The following is a 25441-nucleotide window of genomic DNA, read 5'->3' on the forward strand; positions in this document are numbered from 1 at the left end:
TGACCGTGGCCTGAGTCTGATCGGGGTCACGCTGCTGCTGCGTGCTGCCGTGCTAGAGCTGCAGTGTGAGCTGGACTCAAAGGCACAGGTGGGGTACCACAACTGATATCGCTAAGGTGTTTTTCTCAGTCCCTCTGGTAGCAGAGCGCTAGCCACAGTTTGCTTTCCCCTGGAGGGGTGTCCAGTACACCTGAAATCGACTGCCCCGGGAGTGGAAACACAGCCATACCATCTGCCACGGACTGACCCAAACTGGACTGGAACAGGGTGAAGCTCTGGAACGCCTGCAGTACATCGATGATATAATCACCTGTTCTGTTTAATCTCTTTATCAATGATCTGGATGATCTGGGGATCAAGTGCCCCCTCAGTAAGTCTGCAGATGACACCAAGCTGGGCAGGTGTGTTGATCTGCTGAGGGCAGGAAGGCCATACAGAGGGATCCGGCCCGGCTGGATCGATGGGCCGAGGCCAGTTGTCTGAGGGTCACCGAGGCCAAGTGCCGGGTCCTGCGTGTGGGTCACGACAACCCAATGAACGCTGCGGGCTCGCAGAAGAGTGGCCGGAAAGCGCCCGGTGGAAGAGGCGCTGGCAGCGTCCTGGCCAGGACAGCTGGCCCGAGCTGCACAGAGGGTGCTCCTTACCATACGGCATCGTGCTCGGCGTATCAACCGGAGTTGGCCGGGGCAGATACCACTGCTCGGGGGTGGATTGGCTGTTGGTGTCATGAGTGGTGAGCAATTGCATTGTGCATCGCTTGTTTTGTATATTCTGTTATTATTTGCTCTTCATTTGCTGTGCTATTAAACTGTTCTATCTCAACCCATTAGGTGTTTTCTTCTTTCCCCTTTGAGTCTCTCCGCCGTCTCACTTGGGGTCGGGAGCGAGTGAGCAGCTGTGTGGTCCTAGTTGCAGGCTGGAGTTAAACCAGCCTTTACAAATACTGCACATTCAATTTCCATCACTAAAGCTGCAGGAATATAATTTCCCTATTGCTCTGTGTGCTTCTGTTTGGTCAGTCCATCCTTCTTGCAGATTATTAATCAAGGTACCAAACAGCATTGATAGAGATATTAAAATGATTCGATTCCTCAGTAGGAAGATCATCTGGTTGGCAGGAATAATAAGGTGTGCAGATAGAGACTGAGAAACAATGGTCTATACAGTAGGTCTCTGTGTTTAGTTTATAGTAACCTGTTGGTTGAATATGAATCAGCTGAGGGCATGTTATGGCAAAAACTAAATAACATCATATGAAATGATATAAACAGGAATACGTCTTGCAGGATGCATGAAGTCACGTTTCTGGTCTGCTTTGCTGTGATAAGGCCCTTAGCCACCGCGCTCTGCGCAGGCTTAGTGCACTTCAGAGAACACAGACAAACCTCAGCAAGTCCGGAAGAAAGGATCAGAGGTTGAGAAAGTACAATTCGGAAAGATTAAATGCTCTGGGGCAGTTTAGCTTAACAAAGAGTAAGAAAATACGATAACTGCCTTGATTTGTAAAAGACAGTTGCAGAGAACAATCTATTTCCAGTGTTCACGACAGATGGAACAGAAAATAATGGGTTTAAATAATCGCAAAGAAAACGTAGCAGTGAACAGATTGACGGGCAGGTTTGTGATGTCTCCGTGCGGGAGGCCTTTCAGCGCTCGCTGGGGCCCGGTGCGCGTCTGCTGAGCGCCCAGCCGAACCTCGCGAGCTGCACGAGGGAAGCCAAAACCCACCGTTCAAAATCTGCTTGTGCCGTGCTGTTCAAAGAGTGTCTGCAAAGAATGTAACGCTGTCTCACTGCCCATCTTGTCCTTCCGTGCTTTTTGTTGTAGCTGCCTCCTTGTCTCAACTTTGATTATTTTGTCTTCTGGGCCTGAATTGTCTTATTGCTCCACTTAAGTCTTGACCTTTAGATGCTGCTATAACTTAAAATGGTACCAAATGGGCGGTTTGGGAAGTCCCCATCTGGATTACAAGAGGGGTGCTGGCTGGGAATACAGGAACTGGCAAAACTAAGAACAAGTCGGGGGCTCGGACAGGTGAAACGGTGACCGCTGGGACTCCCGGCCTGCAAGATGCGCGGTACGATGTACGCTCAAGGCAAGGAGGCAGCAAGGACCAGCAGGATGAGCCCGACTGTCTCACAGGTTTGCTGTGCTAGAGAATTTCTCCAAAAGCAGGCAAGGCTGACAATGATTGTTCAGGGCGTTCCGGACGGTGCTGGGTAGAGCCCTGGAGAGCAGCCCGTAGCAGTCCTCACCAGGCTACCCCGAGAAAGATGGGAAGCAGGGGAGGAGGCTGCTGGGCAGCCGTACTTCAACCACGACGTAGTGTGTGGCATTAAACCACTGCTCAGTCCGGCTGCTTCCGACACAGCCAGAGCTTCAGCAGATTTCCAGGATTGTAAACATTCCCATAAAAAATTAACAGAAGCTATGAACTTTACCTGCTTTACCCTAAAACCATCCAGCACGTGCAGCCCAGGGCAGTACATTCAGGGCTTGAGGCTCCTCATGATCAAATCCCATGGCAAGAACTTTGTGTGACAGGAGCTCTGCATCCATCTGGGCGTGCAGGAGATGCAGGAGAACCCGTACACTGTAGGGTGCAAACTGTCTGCCCAGTTACGCCCAGCAGCAGTGTGCCAGGCAGCATTTCCTTTGGCCAAGCTGTGAATGGAGATGTAAAGCTGAGGTACCAGCTCCATTTGCCAGGTGAAATGATCTTGCAACTCTTTACATTTCATGGATTTCAAGGGCACTCCAAATGGCAGAGGCAGACTTGGGATCTCACCAGAAAACTCGCTCCCGCATTAGGGAGAGCTGTCCCTGACCTCCCTCCCTGCCTTCGCCCCTTGCCTGGCCGTGGCTGTACCTGGCAGGTGCCTGCTTGTGTTTCTAACCTGCACTCTGAGCGCAGGAAGCCTCTGCTTGCCGCGAGCGTCCGGGAACCGGAGCCTAAGCACATCCAGAAGGATTTCCTGCCCGGGCTTCCGAGCCAGACCCGGCCTGCGGGAGTGGGAGCCCCTGAGCGGCTGACAGCCCCACTGGCTGCCCGTGGCTCCCGCCCGGCCAGGGGCAATGTGCCATCCAGCCAGGGGCAATGTGCCATCCAGCCAGGGGCAATGTGCCATCCAGCCAGGGGCAACCTGCCATCCAGCCAGGGGCAATGTGTCATCCAGCCAGGGGCAACCTGCTGTCCGGCCAGGGGCAACCTGCCGTCCGGCCGGGGGCAACCTGCCGTCCAGCCAGGGGCAACCTGCCATCCAGCCAGGGGCAATGTGTCATCCAGCCAGGGGCAACCTGCCATCCAGCCAGGGGCAACCTGCCATCCAGCCAGGGGCAATGTGTCATCCAGCCAGGGGCAACCTGTCATCCAGCCAGGGGCAACCTGCCATCTGGCCAGGGGCAACCTGCCATCCAGCCAGGGGCAACCTGCCGTCCAGCCAGGGGCAACCTGCCATCTGGCCAGGGGCAACCTGCCGTCCAGCCAGGGGCAACCTGCCATCCAGCCAGGGGCAACCTGCCATCCAGCAGGAAGGTGCTAAACGGGCAGACCAGCTCCCACCTGCTGTGCACGAGCATGGGAACACGCAACGCCTGGTCTGGGTGGGGATGTGCGCAGCTCGTGGTGGTGGCAGAACAGCAGCATGAGAGACCCCACCACAGTGCAGGATTTGCCTGTAGGTCTAGGGAAACACAAAGCATGCGGACAGAATGTTTCCTGTGCTGCTTTCCAGCCATGCTCTGGTCACTACTGGCTCCAGTTCGCCGTGTTTCAGCAGCTCCTGCGTTATTTCAACTTCTGAAGTTCACCCAAGCAGTGATTAACCCAAAGAACTCTGTCATCTTCAACTCTTGCTCCCGTCTCTGTACCCCGGTCTTTACATCACTAATAATTCTATCAAAAGGCAGTCCTGCCCCAACTTTTACTACTACCAGTAGCCTTCTGCCCTGAGTAGCTGAATAGCCAATTTCTACTCTTATTTCTGTGTCTAGTTGCTCTTACAAGACATGGTTTGACTTAGATTGTTCTACCAGTTTACACACAGTTCCAAAGATACAGAATGTCAGAAAGACTGTACAAGGTCTCTCTGAATGTCCAAGCGCATGATACGGGTCTGTTCTCCCCTCTCTTGCCAAGAGGCTCCAAGAATATATAGTACTTTAGAATTTACTAGAAGACCAAAAGGAATACATGATTTTCAGCCTCTAAGTAGCGACAACGCTTGTGTACAACATCACTTGTGTGCACGAACACCGCAGATGCTGAAGGGAGGAAGAATGGAGTGAGTGACCAGGAAAACGCAGATTGCCTGGGGTAGTGTAAAGGACTGAAAGCAGATTTTAAATGTACTGTCATTTGAAAACATGACAGTAAATGGCAAATGTGATCAAATGCAGCAAGCTTGCCAAATCATGCCAGACCAGTACATTAGACAGCCTGATCTGTGATTTTTGGGGGTGGGCAGGAAGAAAGGTTGATCAGACTGTCTGAGCTGCAGCGCCACAGGAGCACACGAGGAACTGATTCAAATGGAGAAGACAGAGATTAATACAAAACTGTCAGATATGTGAGACTGGCAAAAGAAACTAATGGTAAATGAGAAGTTTTGTGCCTCGGGAAATGCTCGGTCTTGTCAAGGGTCAGTTCAGAGTCCGTCTATTTCATTTTTTGTCAGTAAATATCTCAAAAGACAGAAAACAATATACTGATGAAGTTGATCAGTGACACAAATTAAGAGATGAGTAAAGCAGGTGACCAGAACGTCATAAAAGCGAAGGGCTGTTATTAAGCAGTAGCATAGCAGGCACTGGGTGAAGGTCACGGAGCCCTGGCAGACAGCCGTTCGCGGCTCAAAGCGGGGTCGGGGGCACACGGTCCAGCTCTGGTTTGGAGGCGGGCAGTGATCCGATCGGCCTCAGGAGCTCGCAAGGGGCAGAGGGCTCCGCGGCCCCTGTGAGCAGCTTCTGCCGGCGCTACGTTACCGTCCCTGTGCAAAACCTGCCCGATGTTCCACCATCTTCGAAATTTGTCCTTCAGGTAGCAGCAGGATGCCATTAAAAAGCACCCTAGCCTACTCATCCCGGACTGAGCACGCCAAGCTTCTTTGGTCCCTCTTCACAAACAGATCGTGTGTCCAGGACCCTACCTATCTCCTACAGCGTTTCCATATCCCTCAGGAGCAGGGAGAGCCAAAAATGTCCGCAGAACTCCAGGTGTGGCTTCACCACCGCCCAAGTGGAGGGGGATTATTTCCCTTGGTGTGCTGCTCGCCCTGCTCCCCGTGCAGAGCAGCGAGCTCTTGGCCTTCTCGGCAGCGGGAGCGTTCTCTTGGCTCCGAATTCCACGTCCACCCTACTCCACGTTCTTTTCAGCAGGACTGCAGCTCGGGTCCCAGCCTGTGCCAGTTATGGGGTTATTCTGACCAGGTGCAGAACTATACTTCTTAATTAAACTTCATGAGGTTTCTGCTGATCCAGTTCTTTGATTTCCTGGACCAAAGCTCTGCCATGCAACGTCAGCCGCTCCTGCTAGTGTCATCTGCAACCTCGCGCTCTGTCATCATAGAACATTAATGAAGGTACTGAGCAATATCGGATCCCAAATCAATGCTTGGTGTACTTGGTTGGCTGGCTGGCACCAACCCCATGTTAAGTCATTGATCACTACCCTTTAAACCCAGAGGGGCAGCCGGTTTTCAGCCAGCCTAACGCTCCCTTCATTCCGCCCGTACTTCATCAGTTCAAGACTCCCGCTAGCCCAGGGTGGCTACAAGGGGATGCACAGGAACGTGGGAGAGAAGAGAAGGATCATACACGATATTTCACCCAAGCGCACCTCCAGACCCAACTCTTGGTGACTCTCAGACTTCTGGAGCTGGAGCTGGTTTCCTCTGTTCAGGAACCCTCTAAGAATTTCTCCTCTGTGAACTAATTCAGGCATCTCTTGGGCCGATGTAAATTCTGAGCATCCACAGCGTTCTATGGCGCGAAGTTCCCCTGGTCACAGCCCCTCACCTGAGGCACTACCTGGCTGTGTTTGGTTTGATGTTGGCTTTATTAGCCTCGTTGCACGCCTCTTTTACGTTGGAAGACACAGGGAACAAAATGAGCTTCACAGAGCTGAACAAAACCACTCTCCACAGACCACCTGTGATTTCATCGTCCTCTTCATATCCCCTCATTTGTCTCCTTTCCAGAATGGAGACTGAATTGTTCCATGCATTGAAATGACCTAGACCGTTATCATCCTCACATCTGAACTTTTTCCTGCCTTCTCGTGGCCTTCTGGAGATAGATGTAGGGGAAATAAACTGAATATATGATAGACGGATGAATATATGATAAAAATTGTAAGATGCGCTGATCAGGGTCAAAAGGATTCAGTTTCTCCAGGGTACCTTTAGACCAGTAAAAGTAATCCAGAGTTGCATTTTATTTCTCAATGAGCTCAAACTATGTGCTGTTCAGGAAGGGATGCAGACATGCAAATCTCGAAGGGTTCCTCCTCCATGAAATTAGGGTGTTGGTCCATATTCTCTATTCAAGTTGATTGTCACTGATGGAAACACCTAGACATTCTCCTGATGAAGCAGGCTGACCCGTCACCTCTACAGCACATGGTATTAGCGGTGGACCATCACAGACAGAGGCGAATGGCAGTTTCTCTACCAAGAAATAAAAGGCCACCATAGTGACTACTGGCCCAGGCCCTGAGTGGCCCCCTGGGCACATCAGTACTGCTGTGACCTGGCCAGTCTGGAGCAGAGAACAGTCAGACAACAGCCACTGCTGGTGAAGCCTGGACAGTCACTCACCAGAGTCCTGCTTAGTACAGACTGGTGGGGCCCCAGATTAGTGAGTACAGATCAGTTTTAGTACAGATTGGTGGGGCCCCAATAACTCACAGACAAGTACCTTCCAGCCTGGACATCAGAAGCCCTGATGCGAATCAAGGTGTTGGCAGGTTACTGGTTCTTGGACTCTGGGCTCAGGAAGGAACTGTGGTAGAGAGCAAAGAATGGGCTGTGCTTCTGTGACCATGTCCCCACATCACCTCGATGTCACCCACAGCATGTCCTGCGCAGCCCTGTCCTTGCCCTGTCCCATTCCACCGCTGCTCTGCCCCTTGCTCCTGCCCACCCCTTCCCATTTCCCCGGGCTCCCGGCGCCCATTGCTTCCTCCCCATCTCTCTGTACCCCGGCTCCAGCCCTTCCTCGCCCTCCGTGCCGGCCTCTCCCGGACACCGCTGCCGGTGCCGTCCTGCCCCGTGCCCGCCACGCCGTCCCACCGCTCCGGTCCCCCGCCCGGGGCCACTCGGGGGCTGCGCTCTGCCGGCGCGCTCCGGTGGCGGGGCGGGGATGGGGGCGGCGGGGGGAGCGGGGGGCTGAGGGCGGCGCTGGGTCGGGTTTCAGCAGGAGCCTCCGCGCCGAGCCAGCGCCGACCCGCCGCCTGCCGCCGAGCGCTCCGCGGGGCGACCGCGGCACCGGGGCAGCCGCGGCACCGGGAGGCCGGCTCGCCGGAGCACCGGGGCGGCCGTGGCACAGGAGGGCATCGGAGCGCGGGGGGAACCGGAGCAGCCAGCACTACCGAAGCGACCGCGGCACCGGAGCACCGGGGCACCAGAGCGGCTGCGGGACGTCTTGGCGGGGCCGGATCCTGCGGGATGTGAGCGCCGCCAGCGCGGGACGCACGGTGTAAGTGCCAGCGCCGGGACCGACCCTCTCCTGCTGCCCCGCCGCCCTCGCCCGCTGCTCCGCACGTCGGCATCGCCGCACGCTGGGCCGGGCCGGGCGGGACCAGGACCGGGACCGGGACTCGGACCGGGACCGGTCGCTTTGTTCTGCCTCCGCTGCGCAGACAATGGGGCGGGGAGGGGGGGCGCGCCCGCGGCGGCGCAGCTCCACGGATCCGCGGCCGGAGCGGCTCCACGGACCCGCGGCCGGAGCGGCCTCGCCCGCGGCGCGACGGCAGCGGGGCCGGCGCTGGCAGGGGACGAGCGGGACGGGGCGGGCGCGGGGCCGCGGTGCCGCCGCAGGGGCAGACCCGCCGCGGGGCGGGCGCGCAGCGGTCGCGGCGGAGGAGCCGCGGAGGCGCCGGGCGGGGGCTGCGGTCCCGAGCGGAGCGGGGCCGGCGCTGGCAGAGCTCCGGCACGGAGGGTGCGCCGTGCGGGACGTCCGGGAGCGCCCGGGCACCGAGCTGTGCACGGGGACTGGGAGCAGCAGCAGAAGCCCCAGGCGGGGCAGGGGGCCCCGGGAGCCGGAGGGTCCGGGATGCCCAGGAGATCTGAGGGTGTTAGAAACCCTGACGGCCTGATAGCAGCGGTGGACAGGGAGCAGAAAGGCTCTGCAGCACCTCTGTGATGAGCAGACGGTATGGCAGGGCCCAGGCCGATGCTGGGATGCATGTGGACTGGGATTGTGGGAACTGGATAATGTGTGAGGAAATTTTATTAGAGCTTCCTTTGTGGGGGAAGTGTTTTCCGAGACACGACAGCCTGCAGGAAGCCCTGGTGTGGCACAGAAATGGGATGCAAGGGGTGCAGTGGAGCTTGACTGCATCCTCATGAGAGGATGGTCGCCACTGCTGGTCACTGCTCAGAGCTGTGTCAGGGGGAGCTGAGGCTGTGTGCCTGGGGGAGTGAGCGGTACAGTGCTGGTCACTGCTCAGAGCTGTGTCAGAGGGACGTGAGGCTGTGTGCCTGGGGGAGCGAGCGGTACGGTGCTGGTCACTGCTCAGAGCTGTGTCAGGGGGAGCTGAGGCTGTGTGCCTGGGGGAGCGAGCGGTACAGTGCTGGTCCTGAAGGGCCAGGTGGGAGGTGGTAGGAGGCCAGGAGGCATGGAGATGACTGGAGGTAGTGGCAGACTAAGCAGAGGATGAAAGTGAGTTGTTAGCCTAAGGCTGCACTGCAGGCAAGCCTGGGCTGCCTCTGGTTCTGAGGGCGTCTGATCTGAAACTCTTGAGAGATGTGTGAATGCAGAAGAAAAAAGCATATTCCAGGTCAGCGATGGTGCTCAGCAAAGATTAAACAGGCTTCTGAATCCTTCCTCATCTGGACCGGAGTCTCAAAAACATCATTACATGAGTCATGGCCCCTCATGTGAGACGCTGGGTATGGCATCAGCAGCATCTGCAGCTTTGATGGAGCTTTTGCACAGCGAGCTCTCTGACATCTGTTTGCGGCGTGCACAGTGGGTGCTGCTTTCCAGGTTCTGTGCTGGGCCTGGTGTGGGCCTGCTTTCCCGTCCTCGTGGCTGACATGGGACGCGAGGTACCACTGGCGTGCCAGGATGTTTGCAGCGGTCCCTCTGTAATTCCCTATCTCATTTTTCTAAATGTGACTTATCTTTAAGTGTAGGCTGGGCTTTCCTGGTGCCCCAGCCTATCAGCCCTAGGCTTAGAGATGCTTATGTGTATTGCAGCTGACTCCATGTTAGCTGCCCATCCCATCAGCCTCCTTACCATGGCTCAGGACCCCGAACACCTCTCTGGACAGATTCTCCTGCTGGCAGTTTTCTTCAGAGGCTTCTCCTGCCATTTTTTACCAGAGAACTCAGTGCCTGATGGTGGGAGGGACAGAGAGGGAGCAGGGCAGCCTGGCTCACATTACACAGGCTGGGCCTGGACCACTCGAGCCAGCCCCCAGCGCTGAGCTATCTGCTAATTGGAAGCAGCTGTTCGGATTTGGTGACTCTGCATCAGCTGAGGTCACTGCTGTCTTCCTCTGTGACCCAGGCCTGCAGCCTGCATGGGGACAGAGCGCTGCTGGTCCGGCGGATGGCCGTCTGCCCAGCCTGGGCTGCCGCGGCGCGGCCGTCGCATCCCGCACCCAGAAGGTGTCTGGGCTCTGAAACTGCCCATTTGTCTCCGGGGAGGATGGAAGAGCAGAGCTTTCATCACAGACTTGCACCACCAGCTCCCCACCTCAGCACCCTCATGTCTGCTCCCTCGTTGCCCCAGTGCTCTCAGCCGCCCTTCACACTCCCCAGATCTGCTTTTCAAATCTCTCCTCCCCGCCAGCAGCCTACGAAACCTCGCTGCACTCCCATCTGCTTCCCAAGAGCCACGTCACTAACCAAACCAGGTGTTTTTCCCTCTATCTGTGCCCTGGTCTGTTCCAGGCGTTACCCGAGACCATTCAGCTCCATCGTGTTCTCAGCCACTGGAATCGCCCCAGGGAGCCTTGTTCCTCTGTGTGGTTTTCTACTCTCCTTTTTGGTTTCTGACTTTAAACCCTCTTCCCTGTGCCTTCCCATGGCCCGAGCAACGGGGTCACAGGACGGTGAGTTTCACTACAGGAGCAAACGTGGACCCCGTTCACGCAGCACCGCGTGTTCTGGGTGTGCACAGCCAGCCCTCCAGCTGGGGAAATGCAGCAGCTCCAACAGAGAGACAGACCTGTCCAGGACCACCGAGTCCGTGCAGATTCCCCGCGAGAGCCCACAGGGATCAAAGTGACTTCTCTTGATTCCTGCTCCTGAGAGAGAATAATTTATACTTGCTTGGGGCAAGAAGAGAGTGTGGATTTGCTTGCCACAGACCTCACACACTGGATGTCCACTAAAGTAGACAAACACTTCTTTATATGCAGAAAACACTATTTAATATTTTTCCTCTGTCACTAGCCCAGGATTTCCACAGGGAAAACCAATCTAAACAGCTGAACCGATGTGGGAAAGACGACCCAGGAATAGTCACCCCGTGTGCCCTGGAAAGGGTTAACACTGCTGCGGAGAGGATTGACATTCTTAGCCCCCAAACTAGGCAGTGTCAGCCACCTCCATCCCCCAGGACAGGGAGGTTCCTGCCGTCCTGCTCTGTCGTGAGTGGCTCCTGAGAGCGGTTATGGGACCAGCAGCAAAAGCTTTCAAGAGAGTCCAAGTGTGAGCTCATGCTGCCGCCATCCCCGCAGAGCACCGAGCGCCGCTGACCGGGGCTGGGGCCGCTCCGGGCCGCTGCTCTTGCAGCTCCTCCGCCGCCGGGTTCGCTGGGGAGGCGGGCAGAGCCCCGCGGGCGGGCAGCCCCGGGCACCGGGAGCGCGTCCGGGCCCGGCGGCGGTGGCGCTGCGGGGAGCGGCTCCTCCCCCAGCGCTGCAGTGAGACGGAGCTGCGGCAGGGGGACCGAGCGAGGAGCCAGCGCCGAGCAGCGAGCAGACAAAGGAGAGCGAGCAGCGAGGGTGTGGGACTACGAGGGAGCCAAAGCAGCTGGCAGTTCAGAGGGAGCTGCTGCGTTCCTGCTGTACTGACACCGCCCTCCATGGTACCAGCGTGGGGCATCCGCAGATTTCTGTACCGCACCAAACAATGGGCCCAGCCTGATTTTATCCTGGGCATCCCCAGCTGTGGGTGCATCCTTTGCAACACAGCCATTCTGATTTATTGTTCACTGGATGTAAGCCTGCTCCGGTTCTGCTGTGCCCTCCCAGGGACGTCAGGTTGGCGCTTCACGGGGTTTTGTAGCACCCATGTCCCTGTTGTTCTGAAAGGCATGCCATCGGGGCGGGGGCCTCAGCGCGGTCAGTGCTCGAGCTCTGTCCCAGTTTGAGACCAGCTTTCTTCAGGGTGGAAAGGTGCTGAGCTGCTGTTGGTCCCAAGGTCTCTCCTCTTGCAGACAGCCCCTCTCAGCCTCTCTGAAGCATCGAGGTGTTAAAGGCACAGGAACACTCTGCTCTAGGGCAGTTGGCTCCTCTTGCAGGGAGGGCTGGTGGTTGGGGAGAATGTTTGGCTATGTAGGAAGTGCCCTGTGTGATAGAGCACTAGCTGCTGACCTCTGGCATTGTCAGGTGTGGCCTGCTTGGCTGGCTTTAGGTGCTGTCCCAGGGCACCCTCTGCTCCGACACGTTGTCACCTTCACTCCTCGTGAGGGACAGGTAATACAGGGCAGTTGGACAGCAGGTATGTGGGGTAGGCCTTCCCTCTCCATGTTTTTTTCTGTCCTTCCTTTGCTGCTCCCTCTTAACCAGCATCCTCTGGTCTGCATTCCATGCAGGATTAGAGCGCACACTGCGAAGGAGATCGAGCCACGCTCTGCTCTGCCAGTGCCTGCAATGGAGCAGATGAAGGGGTCAGCCGTGCTTCTGCTGGAGCTGCTGATCCTTGGGGGCCTGAGAGCGGGGAAGGGCTCTGCCGTCCTGGGCACCCTGGATCTGCAGATAGATGAGGAGCAGCCAGCTGGCACCATCATTGGGGACATCAGTGCTGGCCTGCCCCCTGGAACTAGTGCCTACATGTATTTCATCTCAGCACAGGAGGGCAGCGGTGTCACCACTGACCTGGGGATAGACGAGAACACTGGTATCATCAAAACGGCTCGTGTCCTGGACCGAGAGACTCGAGACCACTACAGCTTCATTGCTGTTACCCCCGAGGGCATCACAGTAGAAGTGAACATCCAAGTGAATGACATCAATGACCACGCTCCAGCCTTCCCCAAACAGCACAGCACCTTCCAGATCCCGGAACACACGCCCATTGGCAGCAGGTTTCCCTTGGATCCAGCCTTTGACGCGGACAGTGGCCTGCTCAACACGCAAGGCTATGTGATTAAGGGAGAGAACGTGGGGCAGGCCTTCCGCCTGGAAACGCGTCGAGGACCCAACGGGGTCCTGTATTTGGACCTAGTGGTCAGCAACATCTTGGATCGGGAGAACCGCTCGTCATACTCGCTGGTGTTGGAAGCCTATGATGGTGGCTCTCCCCCCCGGAGTACCCAGATGACACTGGACGTGTCCATCCAGGACATCAATGACAATGCTCCTAGCTTCAACCAGAGCCGCTATCATACTCTCATCTCGGAGAATCTGAAACCTGGCAGCAGCATCCTGCAGGTCTTTGCCTCTGATGCAGATGAAGGTGACAATGGGGATGTGACTTACGAGATCAACCGGCGGCAGAGTGATCCTGACCAGTACTTCACCATTGACTCAAGGACTGGAGTCATCAAGCTCAACAAGGGTCTGGACTATGAAGTAAGGAAGGTGCATGAGCTGGTGGTGCAGGCGAGGGACAAGGCTGTCCACCCTGAGGTCACCACAGCCTTTGTCACTATTCACGTGCGTGACTACAATGACAACCAGCCCACCATGACGATCATCTTCCTGAGCGAGGATGGCTCCCCCCAGATCTCTGAGGGAGCCCAGCCTGGCCAGTATGTGGCACGCATCTCTGTTTCTGACCCAGACTACGGCGAGTACTCCAACGTCAATGTCACCCTGGAGGGAGGGGATGGCAAGTTCGCCCTCACCACCAAGGACAACATCATCTACCTGATTTGTGTGGACCAGCTTCTCGACCGGGAAGAAAGAGACTCCTACGATTTGCGAGTGACAGCGACTGACTCGGGAACACCCCCGCTGCGGGCAGAGTCGGCCTTCGTGCTGCAGGTGGTGGATGTCAACGACAACCCTCCGCTCTTCGACCAGCAGGAGTACAAACAGAGCATCCCCGAGGTTGTCTACCCGGGCAGCTTTGTCCTGCAGGTGACAGCTCGTGACAAGGACCAGGGTCCCAATGGGGAGGTGCGGTACAGTATCGTGCACGGCCGTGACACCCACTCAAGCTGGTTTGCCATTGACCCTGCCACGGGTATCATCACCACCGCTGCCCCGCTGGACTACGAGAAGGATCCTCAGCCTCAGCTGACTGTGCTGGCCACCGACAGGGGAACCCCCCCGCTCTCTTCCTCAGCCGTGGTGCGTGTGGCCCTGCAGGATGTCAATGACAACGAGCCAGTGTTCAGGAGTAATTTCTACAACGTGTCGCTGAAGGAGAACACTCCTGTTGGGACCTGCTTCCTACAGGTGGGTACACCTACCGGAGCTTTAGCCTGAGGGCACGGCCGGGGCGCGCGGGGCTGGGGGTGGCAGCCCGGCCGCTGGGGGCGCTCGGTGCAGCCGTCACGGGGCAGATGGCAGCGGCTGCAGCAGGGATGCTGGAACAGAGGTCCCATGCTCCGTGTGAGCAGGAAAAGGGGCAGACCGCTGTCACGCCCTTTTGCGTGTGGGTACCGGGTGATATCGCTGATGGTATGGGCACACCTCGAGGACGTTGTTTGTGCAAAGCGTGGTGCTGACCTCAGCTAAGCTTGGGCCCACCGTGCCAAGCCTTGCTCGCACGAGTGTGGAGCTGCCTTTCAGGCCAGGACACTCAAAATGGTGCCCAGGAACACGGGTGAGACCTCTAGGAGCATGGAGCCAAGCTGTTAACTTTGCTCTCCCACTGTGAGGTCATTAGCCTAAGTTCATCAGTGAGGCTGGTTGTGAACTTTAGCATTAATGTGCACCATTGGTGTTGTTATATCACCTTGGAAACAGCAGCTGTGGGGTTTGAGCTGAGGGATGTGCTGCATCAGCCTTTCTGCAGTGAGGCCCGGGGAGGTGCTGCCCGCCGACCGGCTCCGTGCACCCCGAGATGTGTCGGTCACGCCGTTTGTATTTTGTATGGTTTGTGTTCCCTGCCTTTGCGCTTTCAATCACATCTCTGGCCCCGGAGCCCTGGGTGCTGGGGACGGGTGGTGGGGACACGTCGGCATTGGGGCCGACAGTGGGGATCTGGTGCGATAATGCAGCAGCGCAGTGGCAAACAAGGCAGTGTCCGCACTGGCCATCAGGACGAGAACCCGTGAGGTGTGCGCACTTCTTCGCTGTAGTTGTGGGTCACTGGGATGTGTGGGGCTCTGGGGCCAGGTGGTAGCAGTGCCCATGGGGCCAGGTGCAGCAGGAATTGTGGGGCCCATGGGACAGGGCAGGAGGGCATTCTACGGCCCGGCCAGGGAAAAGGGCCTCCAGATGGGCCTGATCCGGAGAGAAGGATGAGTCTGTGGGTGTGCAGTGGGTGCGCTGGTGGGGTGTGGGGTAGGAGGGTGAGGGCCATGCAGCGTGTGTGCCCGCGGAGGCTCACAGTGCGGGATGGGGGCTCACAGTGTGGGATGGGGGCTCACAGTGCGGGATGGGGGTTCACAGTGTGGGATGGGGGCTCACAGTGCGGGATGGGGGTTCACAGTGCGGGATGGGGGTTCACAGTGCGGGATGGGGGCTCACAGTGCGGGATGGGGGCTCACAGTGCGGGATGGGGGCTCACAGTGTGGGATGGGGGCTCACAGTGCGGGATGGGGTCGCTGCAGGGGGGCTTGGGGGTGGGAGAGTGCAGGGCACCAGGGGGAGAATGGGGGGAAGGAGGAGCTGGGTGGGAGCAAGGGCGGGTATAGAATAGAGGAGGGACATGGGGCAGGAGCAAGTTTAGGATGGGGCAGATCTGGGGGAGTAGGGAATGGGTCAGGGTGGGATTTGGGGGAAGTCTGGGCAGAAGTGAGTGGGAAATGAGGAAGATTTGGGTGGGGGAAGATGTAGGTTTGGTCTATGCAGGGCAACACTCCACACTGTGGGGACGGGCCCAGGGCTGGGGACAGAGATGGGGATGGTTCAGGGTGGGCTCGGGGACAGGGCTGGAGTGGAGCAGCCATGTGTCCCCGGGTGAATATGGAGGCCCCAGCCGTGTGCAGGGATGCCGTGGCTGCGGCGGCCCCTGAAGGGAGGGCCCCTCTCTCCCCTCCTTCGTGCCTTCCTGCTCAGTGCCGCTTGCCGTGTGGGAAGACGTTCTGGAAATGCAATCGGAGATGGCGGCTGAGCTCCCGACTGCGAGCGCGGACAGGCAGGCGGACAGCGGGGCCGCGGAGGAGCGGGCGCTGCGGGCAGTGGGGCGGCACGAGGGAGCTGGTCCAGCGTGGCTGGACCTGGTGAGCCCGGTGGGGCGAAGGGGCCGGCCCAGCTCCGCACTGGTGCTGGCCCGGCGGCCGGCAGCGATGGAGGGTTTGGCCAGGTTTCGATGGTCTTGGCTCAGCCTTCGTGTTTCGTTTGGAAACTGCGCGTCTGGGCTGAGCGCAGGTAACTCCCGCGTGGCCTCGGCACAAAGCAAACAGCTCACACATCTGCTGCTGCTTCCTCTGAGCCGGGAAACGTGAGAGGATGGGAAAGGAGGCCGGCCAGGCTGCCGGCTCGGCGCTGGGCCGCAGCAGCCGCGAGCCAGCCCGGGGAGCAGGGCAGAGCCGGCGGGGAGCCCGGGGCTCACGGCACAGCCGCCTGGTGCGGCCGCCGAGCCGCGGCAGCCGCGGTGCCCCGGGCAGGAGGGGCTCAGAGACGCTGCCAGGGCCCGCGGTGGCCAGCGCCGTGTCCCACAGGGTCGCCTGTGTCAGATGTGCTGCCTCACAGCCCCTGTGGGCAGTTGCTCCTGCCCGACTCCATCTGCCTGTAGCTTCCAGGCGTCAGGGCTCATCCGGCCTTGGGACGCTAAAGGGTCCCTGCCAAGATTTGGTCCAGACCCACGTAATGATCATGAGAGCTGAGGCCATGGGCAGGACCGGCCCGCGTGACGGGCAGCACACGGGACAGACTCCAAGGTCAGCACAGAGCTGAAGGGGTTTGATTCTCCGTGTTTCCAAGCAAAAACCCATAGAGGACCAGATCTATTTGCAGACGGTGACACCTGCTCTGGGTGGGCAGGACAGAATGATGGGGACGTGGGGAGTCCCTGTGGGCGGCCAGAAGAGGCTGAAGAGTGGCTGCAGTCCCCTGCTCCCCTGCGCGCCCGTCCCCTGCCAGGGTGTCCTTGTGTCTGGTGCGGGAACAGGGACGAGCGTGCAGGTTGCTGGCCTGAGCCCCCGAGAAAGAAGAAGAATCTCGTAACATCTCACAACGTCTTTATTTCTTCCTCGTGTTTACCATGGGCCAGGTCTGGCGGTAGCAGACTCTGCATGAGCACTAAGCGAGGGAAATAGCAAACTCACAGCTCGGGTCTGAGATGGAACACCAGTGGAAAAGGAGCCCAGGGAATCAGCCGTCGTGACACCAGCGGATAACAAAGCAGGGGACGGTCACTGGCGGGTTGTCTCAGTTTCTCTCGGTCACCATGAGCTGATAATATACAAGTTCAGGGCTCATCAGACTACATTCAAATGCTATGGTTACACGATGTGAAGCACTGTTCTGTTATAAATTCACCCTGCTGGCTCACATTTTTTAAAACATTTGACTTTGTCCCAGCGAGCTGCATGCGTGATCAGATATTGTCTTTGTGGGCCTTTCTGACTCTCCATGCTAAATCAAGTATTGTCTGTCCCCTGGCAGCCAGCACGGAGCACAGGGCTGCGAGAGCCCCGCGTTGAGCACGGGCTGGTTGAGCTGCGAGAGCCCCGCGTTGAGCACGGGCTGGTTGAGCTGTGAGAGCCCCACGTTGAGCACGGGCTGGTTGAGCTGGGAGAGCCCCGCGTTGAGCACGGGCTGGTTGAGCTGTGAGAGCCCCGCGTTGAGCACGGGCTGGTTGAGCTGTGAGAGCCCCGCGTTGAGCACGGGCTGGTTGAGCTGGGAGAGCCCCGCGTTGAGCACGGGCTGGTTGAGCTGGGAGAGCCCCGCGTTGAGCACGGGCTGGTTGAGCTGTGAGAGCCCCGCGTTGAGCACGGGCTGGTTGAGCTGTGAGAGCCCCGCGTTGAGCACGGGCTGGTTGAGCTGCGAGAGCCCCGCGTTGAGCACGGGCTGGTTGAGCTGTGAGAGCCCCGCGTTGAGCACGGGCTGGTTGAGCTGTGAGAGCCCCGCGTTGAGCACGGACTGGTTGACAGAAATGGGTGTGATGGCGAGATGGTGGATTACTGATTCTTGCACAGATCCAATATTAATGATGTTGGAACCAAGGTTTACGTAACTCCTTTGCATTCATACACACAATTGCTGGGGAACAAGAGCATCAGCGATCAAAGGCTGACCAGCACGCACCGAACGAATAGTCTTATGTTGCCGTTTTGAGGACAAGCCTGATGAGTTTTGAAGTCTGAGTACTGATTTGCAGTTCTGTGGAGTGGCTGTGCTGCATGCACAGCACCAGCACCAGCACCAGCACAGGCTTGGGCTGTGCCCCAGATAGGACCTGCGTGACGTGCGGTGGGATAGACCAGGCTACGTATCCCGTGTTCTTGAGAGCCTTGACGGGTAATCCCGACGCATTGGTTGTGCTACGGAAGGGGCAGCTGTGAGGGGACACAAGGGGAAGCTGTGCATGGGGACTGGAACATCAGGAGGAATGATGCTCACCGACTGCTGCCAAAGAGAGTGGCAGGAGGTTGGGAGGACATTACTGCGTGCATTCATTTTCTTGGGACAAGGGCTTTAGCATTAACCTATTTTCAGACCTTTGCACGACATAAAGCAGGCCTCCCCCTCCTCGGGAACGAGAAAGCAGCTTCCCGAGGCGCGATGGGGAGCAGCGCGAGGGCGGGCGCGCATCCCGGGTCTGGGGAGCAACGCGGGCAGTCTGGGGTGCGCAGGGAGCGGGGACGCGAGGGAGATGCTGGTGCAGGGGGAGGCTGTGGGGGAGGTGAGTGCTGTTGTTACCGCCAGAAGAGCTGCATTTGTTCCAAATTCCTGTGAAAGTTATTTCCTCGCGCTGCCAGCAGCCTCCTCCTGGGCTTGGCACAGCAGCCAGCGCCATGATTAATTCAAGTAGCATTTCCCCTGGAGCTGCAGCAGCTTTTCCACTGCAGCCGAGAGGCCCCAGCCCCTCGCTCCGCTCCCCCCGCGCTCCGCTCCTCCCCCGGCCCCTCGCTCAGCTCCCTCCTTCCTCCAGCCATCCCCAGCCCCCTAAGCTGCCCCTTCTCCCTCACCTCTGCTTCAGCCCCAGGCCCCTCAGCGCACCTTCCGCCGCAGCGCTTGCTCACGCCCCCCTCCCCACGTCCCCCACAGCCCCGCACCTGTGCCCCCCAAGTGCCAGTCCCCGCGCCTGCCCTCCCGGAGCCCCGGCGCACCCGTGTCCCTCTGCTGCGCTCGGGCTCTGCTCCCTGTGCTCCCCGCTCCCCTTGGCCCCGCAGCTGCCGTTGCCTGCGCCCCCCGGACCGTCGCTGCTCCACCCCGGGCAGCTCTCGCTGGCAGTGCTGTCACCTGCATGGCCCTGGGGACACTCCAGCCTCCTCCTGCTCCCACCGCTGCCCCATGCCCCAGGGTCACCCAGCTTGGCGTGCTCCATCTCACGCTGCCCTGAGCCCCGCTCTCACCTGCGTGTCCTGTCCCGCCTCACTGTGCAGACCTGCTTAGTGAGCGCCTGAGCTCTGCACAGCCAAACCCAGCCCAGCACCCTGGTTTGGAGCCCCCGAGTGCTCCCCAGGAGGCTGTGCCCAGACCCTGGCGCTTCCGCCCTGCGCCGTTGCTGCCCCACGCCTTGAGCACTCCTCCTCTGCTGAGGGCCGGGGCCCTTGCCCTGCTCAGCTCCCGAACCCCTGCGCGTTCTGCTGGGCTCCCAGTGCCCTGTTCCTCGCCGCTGCAGCTCCCGTTTTGCCTCTGGGCTGCTCCGCCGGAGAGGCCACCTTGGTGTAGGTGTGAGCCCTGCTTCTCCTCTTCCCGCGCCTCGCTCCTCCCCGGAGTTCAGAGGCACCGGGGCTCCCGGAAGAGCCGTGTCCGCTCTGGGCTCCCGAAACGCAGCCTCGCCCTCCGCGGTCCCGCCGTGACAGCACCTGAGGGACTGCAGGAAGATCACAGGATCATTTTGGTTGCAAGAGACCTCAGGATCATTGAGTCCAACCATAACCTGACTCCAGCACTAACCCATGTCCTGAGCCTCGTCTGAACGCCTCTTAAAGTGGTGACTCCCGCACTGCCCTGGGCAGCCTGTTCCAGCGCCTGACAACCCTTTCCATGAAGAATTTTTTCCTAATCCAATCCAAACCTCTCCTGGCACAACTTGAGGCCATTTCCTCTGGTCCTGTCGCTTGTTCCTTGGGAGAAGAGACCAACACCTTTCAAGATGTTCCAGGGGAGGTTCAGGCTGGACATGAGGAAAAGGCTCTTCACCCAGAGGGTGCTGGAGCACTGGAACAGGTTCCCCAGGGAGGTGTCACGGCCCCAAGAAGCGTTTGGACAACACCCTCAGACACGGTGTGAATTTTGGGATTGTCGTATTCGGGAACAGGAGTTGGACTTGATGATCCTTGTGAGTCCCTTCCAACTCAGGACATTCTGTGTTTCTATGATTCTACCTCCTTGCCAGCATCTGTGATTAAACTGCTTCCCCCCCTCAAACCCGAGGGCTTCACCCTGGCCCAGAGCCGCGCTGGAGCCACGGACGGCCCCTGTTGTCCATACCTTGCCGTGCATGGCTCTGGCAGCCCTGGGCCTGCCCACGCCTGGGCTGTGGGGCCGCCAGGCAGTGCCCCTGCCCGTGCCCCACGGCTGTGGGGCTGCGGGAGCCAGCGCTGCGAGCAGCCGGCCCCACAGCTGCGCGGGGCTCCCCGGACGTGGTGCTCCCTGCCGCCGCGGGGCCGACCCTCGCCCCGGCCACGCGCGCTGGGCCGTCACCGGGGCCGAACCCTGACCCTGCTCTCTCCCCCGAGGCCTGAGCGTGCTGGAGGCTGGGACCCAGCCCCGAGCCAGAGGCAGCTCCTGAAATAGCAGCCGTGGCCGCTCCCTGGCTGCTTTTAGCTGGTCAGCAGCTGTGCCAGGGCTGGGAGGGCAGGACGCCTGGCACTCGCTCAGGCACAGGGAGTCGTGCGTGGGATCGCTGACCACACTGGCGCCAGCCTCTCCTCCTCTCCCACCAAGAGCCGTCACTCGGAGGGGCGGGAGCCCAGAGCCAGATGTTTGCCAAAGCCACAGCGTAACATGTGCGTAGCAGAGATCCAGCCAGGGCAGGGCTCCAGATGAGCTCCCTGCCTGCTGACTGCGCTTGCTGGAGATGAGGAGGACAGCCAGGGAATGGAGGCCCGAGCTGCTGGGGAGCGCTCGATCCCTTTGCGGCACTGCGGACTGTAGGGGGCACAGGGTCAGCAGTGGGGCTGGGAGGGCAGGGAATGGCTGTGTCTGAGGGGCTCTGGTGTTCCCTCTGGTGGGCCTGTGGGGGAGAAGCTTTGACTCTGAGGTGTGCGGCTGTGCTTCTCCATCCATCCCCGACTGGGAAACATGAGAGCTTTGTGGTGTCATGGCTCCACTCGCACCTCCTGTCTTGCTTGGGGACCAGGAGGAGGGCATGAAATAACGAGGCCTCGGCGCCTGTCTTTGTCCTCCCAGTTCTCCGTGCAGAGGGGAGAGGCACAGCTGCCCTCACAACACTCATAGCTCCCTAAGATGGGTGCTTTGCTTTCTTTCTGCCTGGCCCTGAGCCGTCTTGCTGCTCTATGTCATCCAGTTCCGCTCTGCTTTGTCCGCAGCGCTCCACGAGGTGCTCCTCTGCCCAGCTGCAGGGAACACGAGCGGCGTCCTCTCACCGAGTGCTCGGGGGAGGAGGGCGGCAGCAGACGTGGCTGCACAGCGGGGCAGGGCTGTGGTGCAGGGCAGGGGGCGCAGATCAGCGCTCAGGAGGACTGGAGCCGAGTGGGGAACGGGGAGGTTCAAGGGGGCCTTTGGCTGGAGGTCCCGGCATGGCTGAGGTGGGAAGGGAGGAGGTGACCTGGAGATCATCCAGTGCAAGCCCCTCATGCTCAAGCAGGGCCATCCAGGATTGGTTTCCAGGGACCATGTCCAGACGGCTTTTCAATACCTCCAGGCATGGAACCTCTGCCGCCTACCTGGGCAACTTGTGCCAGCATTTGGTCACCCTGGCGGTGGAAAAGTGCTTCCTGCTGTTCAGCGGGAACGGTTTGTGCCCTTCACCTCTGGTCCCAGCACTGGGCCCCGCTGGGAAGAGCCTGGCTCTCAGCTCTTGGTGTTCTCTGATGTATCTCCCTGGCTGAACAGTCCCAGCGCTCGGCCCTTCCTCATAGGAGAGGTGTTCCAGTCCCCTCTTCGTCTTCATGGCCTTTCGCTGGGCTCTGTCCAGTGTGTCCATCTCCCTCCTGTACTGGGGAGCCCAGCACCGGGCCCAGCACTCCAGCTGTGGCCCCACCGGTGCTGAGCAGAGGGCAGGACCACCTCCCTCAGCCTGCTGACAGCGCTCCTGATGCAGCCCAGGGTACTGTTCACCTTCTTGGCAGCAAGGACACGTTGCTGTCTCATCTTCGACCTGGTGTCCACCCGGAGCCCCGGGTCCTTTTTCCAGGCTGCTCTCCGGCCGGGTGTCCCCAGCACGTTCTCCCGCAGGCTGCTCCTCCCTAGGTGGACTCTGCCCTTGTTGAACTTCATGAAGTTCCCGTCAGCCCAGCTCTGCAGCCTCTCGAGGTCCCCCTGGATGGCAGCACAACCTTCTGGCGTGTCAGCTGCTCCTTCCAGGCTGGTGTCCTCAGCAAATGTCCTGAGGGTGCACTCTGCTTCGTCATCCAGGTCATTAGTGAGGGTGCTAGACAGGGCTAGGCGCGGTATTGGCCGAGGTGCCCTGCTAGCCACTGGCCTCCAAGCAGGTGTTTTACTGCTGATCAGCACCTCTGGGCTGAGCCGTCCAGCCCGTTTTCAGCCCACCTCACTGTCTGCTAGCCCAGCCCGTTCGTCAACAGCTTGTCTGCAGGATCTCATGGGAGTTAAAGGCCTTACAGAAGTCCAGGTAGACCATATCCACTGCTTTTCCTTCATCTGCCAGGCCGCTCATCGATCAGGTTGGTCAAGCACGACTTCCATTTGCTGGAAGCCATGCTGATTACCCTGATGATTTTCTTGTCCTCTATGTGCATGGAAATGGTTTCCAGGATTGGCTGCCCCACCGCCTTCCAGGGATCGAGGTAGGGCTGGCTGGCTGTAGCTACCTGGGTCCTGCTCACCCTCTTGAAGGCAGGAGTGACGTTTACGTTCCTGCAGTCTTCAGGCACTTCTCCCAAACACGATGACTGAGCAACGATTATGGAGAGTGGCCTCAACGGCATCTGCCATCTTAGCACTTGTGGGTGCACCCCAGCTGGGCCCAGGGACTTACGTATGTCCAGTTTGCTTGAGACTTCCCTGACCTGTACCTCTTCAAACAAGGGTACATCTTGTTTGTTCCAGCCTCCCTCCAGTTTCGGGGACATGGGGCCCCTGAAGACAGGTCTTACTGGTAAAGAAGGCACTAAGTACCCCAGACGTGATATGTCCTGTCCCACCAGGTCCCGTCTCCTTCAGCCGTGGGCCTGCATTTCCCCAGGCCTTTCATCACCTGTGCACTCGCAGAACCCTTCTTGACTTACACATCCCTGCCAGATTCAAATCCAGTTGGAAACGGAGTAAAACAGCTGCATTTTCATGTAATTACAATGATCAGTTAGTGACTTCAGCAGAAAATGCCCCGAATGTGTTCCCTGAGCCCCTCCATGAACAGCTGCTTCTATACCTATCAAAGGAAAGTCTTCAAACACAGCATCAGGTTCATCCCCTGGGATCCTTAACACATTTTTGGGTCCCAAGGGGCATATGCCATTTCATTTGCATCCATTATATATTAATAAAAGGAATAATGTATTTTGTCTGTCACTTTCATCCACTTTCTTGTCCTAACTTGGCACCAGCAACCTGATCTAGCTGAAGATGTCTCTGCTCATCGCAGAGGGCTGGGCCGGATGACCTTCGAAAGTCGCCTCCATCCCGAGCTGTTCTGTGGCTCCGTGGTTCCGTGATATTTAATGCAGAAACAGCAGCAGCGTTTCCCAGCCCTGCGCCAGCGCCGTGCGGCCCCTCCCGCGCTCACTGCTCCGTCCCGCGGGCCTCCCGCAGTTCTCCCTGGCACGCGGATGGCGGCTGTGCCGAACTGGAGCTGCTCTATGTTATCATTTTGCGTTTTGGTTTGGTTTTCGGTTAGCGCATTTCTCCAGCATTCACAAACTGCATCGTCTTCCTAAGTCTGAGCCCACAGGATCTGGATAATCACAGCTCTAAATATTAGAATCATAGGATCATGGCATAATTTGGGTTGGAAAAGACCCTTAAGATCATCAAGTCCAACTGCAAACCCATCATTGCCAAGCCCACCACTAAAATATGTCCTTTAGCACCACATCTACCTGTATTTTAAATACCTCCAGGGATGGTGACTCCAGCACTGCCCTGGGCAGCCTGTTCCAATGCCCCACAGCCCTTTGGGGAAGAAATTGTTCCCACATCCAACCTCAACCTCCCCTGGGCAACTTGAGGCCGTTTCCTCTGCTCCTGGCGCTTGTTCCTGGGGAGCAGAGCCCGACCCCCCTGGCTCCAAGCTCCTTTCAGGCAGTTCAGAGATCAGAAGGTCTCCCCTCAGCTCCTGTTCTCCAGCTGAACCCCCAGGTCCCTCAGCCGCTCCCATCACACTTGTGCTCCAGCCCCTCACCAGCTCCGTTCCCTTCTCTCCACTCGCTCCAGCACCTCAAGGCCTTTCCTGGCGTGAGGGGCCCAGAACTGCCCCAGGATTCATGGTTTGGCCTCCCCAGGTCCCAGCACAGGTTCGGTCACTGCCCTGGGCCTGCTGGCCACCCCAGTGCTGGTCCCAGCCAGGATGCTGTGGCCTCTTGGCCCCTGGGCACACTCTGGCTCATGTTCAGCCGCTGTCACCAACACCCCCAGGCCCTTTTCCAGCCGCTGTTCCCCAGCTGCAGCGTCCATGGGGTTGCTGTGACCCCAGTGCAGGACCCGGCACTTGGCCTTGTGAACCTCGTAAAAATGGCCTCAGCCCCTCGATCCAGCTGGTCCAGACCCCTCTGTGTGTCCTTCCTGCCCAGACCCCTCTGTGTGTCCTTCCTGCCCAGACCCCTCTGTACAGCCTTCCTGCCCTCGCACAGATCAATACTCCCACCCAACTTGGTGTCATCTGCAAACTTAGTGAGGGTGCCCCGGATGCCCTCCTCCAGATCACTGTGAACAGATTAAACAGGACTGGCCCTGTACTGAGCCCTGGGGACGCCACTCGTGACCGGCCGCCAGCTGGATCGATTTGGCTCCATCACCACGCTCTTTGGGCCCAGCCATCCAGACAGTATTTCACCCAGCAAAGAGTACAGCTCTCCAAGCCATGAGCTGCCAGTTTTTCAGGAGAGTGCTCTGGGAACAGTATCTAAGGCTTTACTAAAGTCTGCACAGCATCCACAGCCCTTCCCTCATCCAGGGGGTGGGTCACCTTGTCACAGAAGATCAAGCTGGTCAAGCAGGACCTGCCTTTCACAAGCCCGTGCTGACTGAGCGTGGTCACCCGGCTGTCCTGTGCTGCCGTGGGGTGGCACTCACCATGATCTTCCCACAGCCTCCCCTGGCGCTGAGGTCCTGCAGCTCCCAGATCCTCCACCCATCCCTTGTAGAGGGACATCGCACTGGCCAGCCTCCAGGCACCTGGGACGTCCCGGTTAGCCAGGACTGCCCATAGGTGGTGGCGCGGTGAACAATTCCGCCGTCTCTCAGTATGCTGTGCGCTGTTTGTCGTGCCTTTGGACTTGGGAACATCCTCAGACTCTTTACAGTGTTTGCAAACAACTTGTGCAGACATGGAGAGGCTGCCCAATGCACAAGCGCCCTGCTGGGCTGTCTGTGGGGCTCGCTGCCCACCCGGCAGCTGTCGGCATTCGGATGCCTGTGTCCTCTCTCCCCATCCTGCTCGGGGTCACGGCTCAGCA

At 58.6% G+C, this 25441-nt stretch overlaps 1 protein-coding gene across 5 annotated transcripts in view; it reads left to right on the top strand.

The window, feature by feature from the left end:
* The first annotated feature begins 7417 nt into the window (after positions 1-7417).
* DCHS1 (dachsous cadherin-related 1) overlaps positions 7418-25441 on the top strand; it is a 62555-nt gene continuing 44531 nt past the window's right edge. Inside the window, exons 1-2 of one of the 5 annotated variants that reach the window (XM_065835202.2) lie at positions 7418-7695; positions 11987-13796. In XM_065835202.2, coding sequence (XP_065691274.1) covers positions 12045-13796 — 1752 coding nt within the window. In that variant the 5' untranslated portion in view covers positions 7418-7695; positions 11987-12044. Of the gene's footprint in view, positions 7696-8174; positions 8372-11054; positions 11258-11288; positions 11433-11680; positions 11893-11986; positions 13797-25441 lie in introns of those variants that run through there. The other 4 variants (XM_065835194.2, XM_065835216.2, XM_071805716.1 and 1 more) reach the window with 4 other exon arrangements.

The sequence above is a fragment of the Patagioenas fasciata genome, chromosome 1 (genome assembly GCF_037038585.1).
Source record: "Patagioenas fasciata isolate bPatFas1 chromosome 1, bPatFas1.hap1, whole genome shotgun sequence".
NCBI classification, from domain to species: Eukaryota; Metazoa; Chordata; class Aves; order Columbiformes; family Columbidae; genus Patagioenas; species Patagioenas fasciata.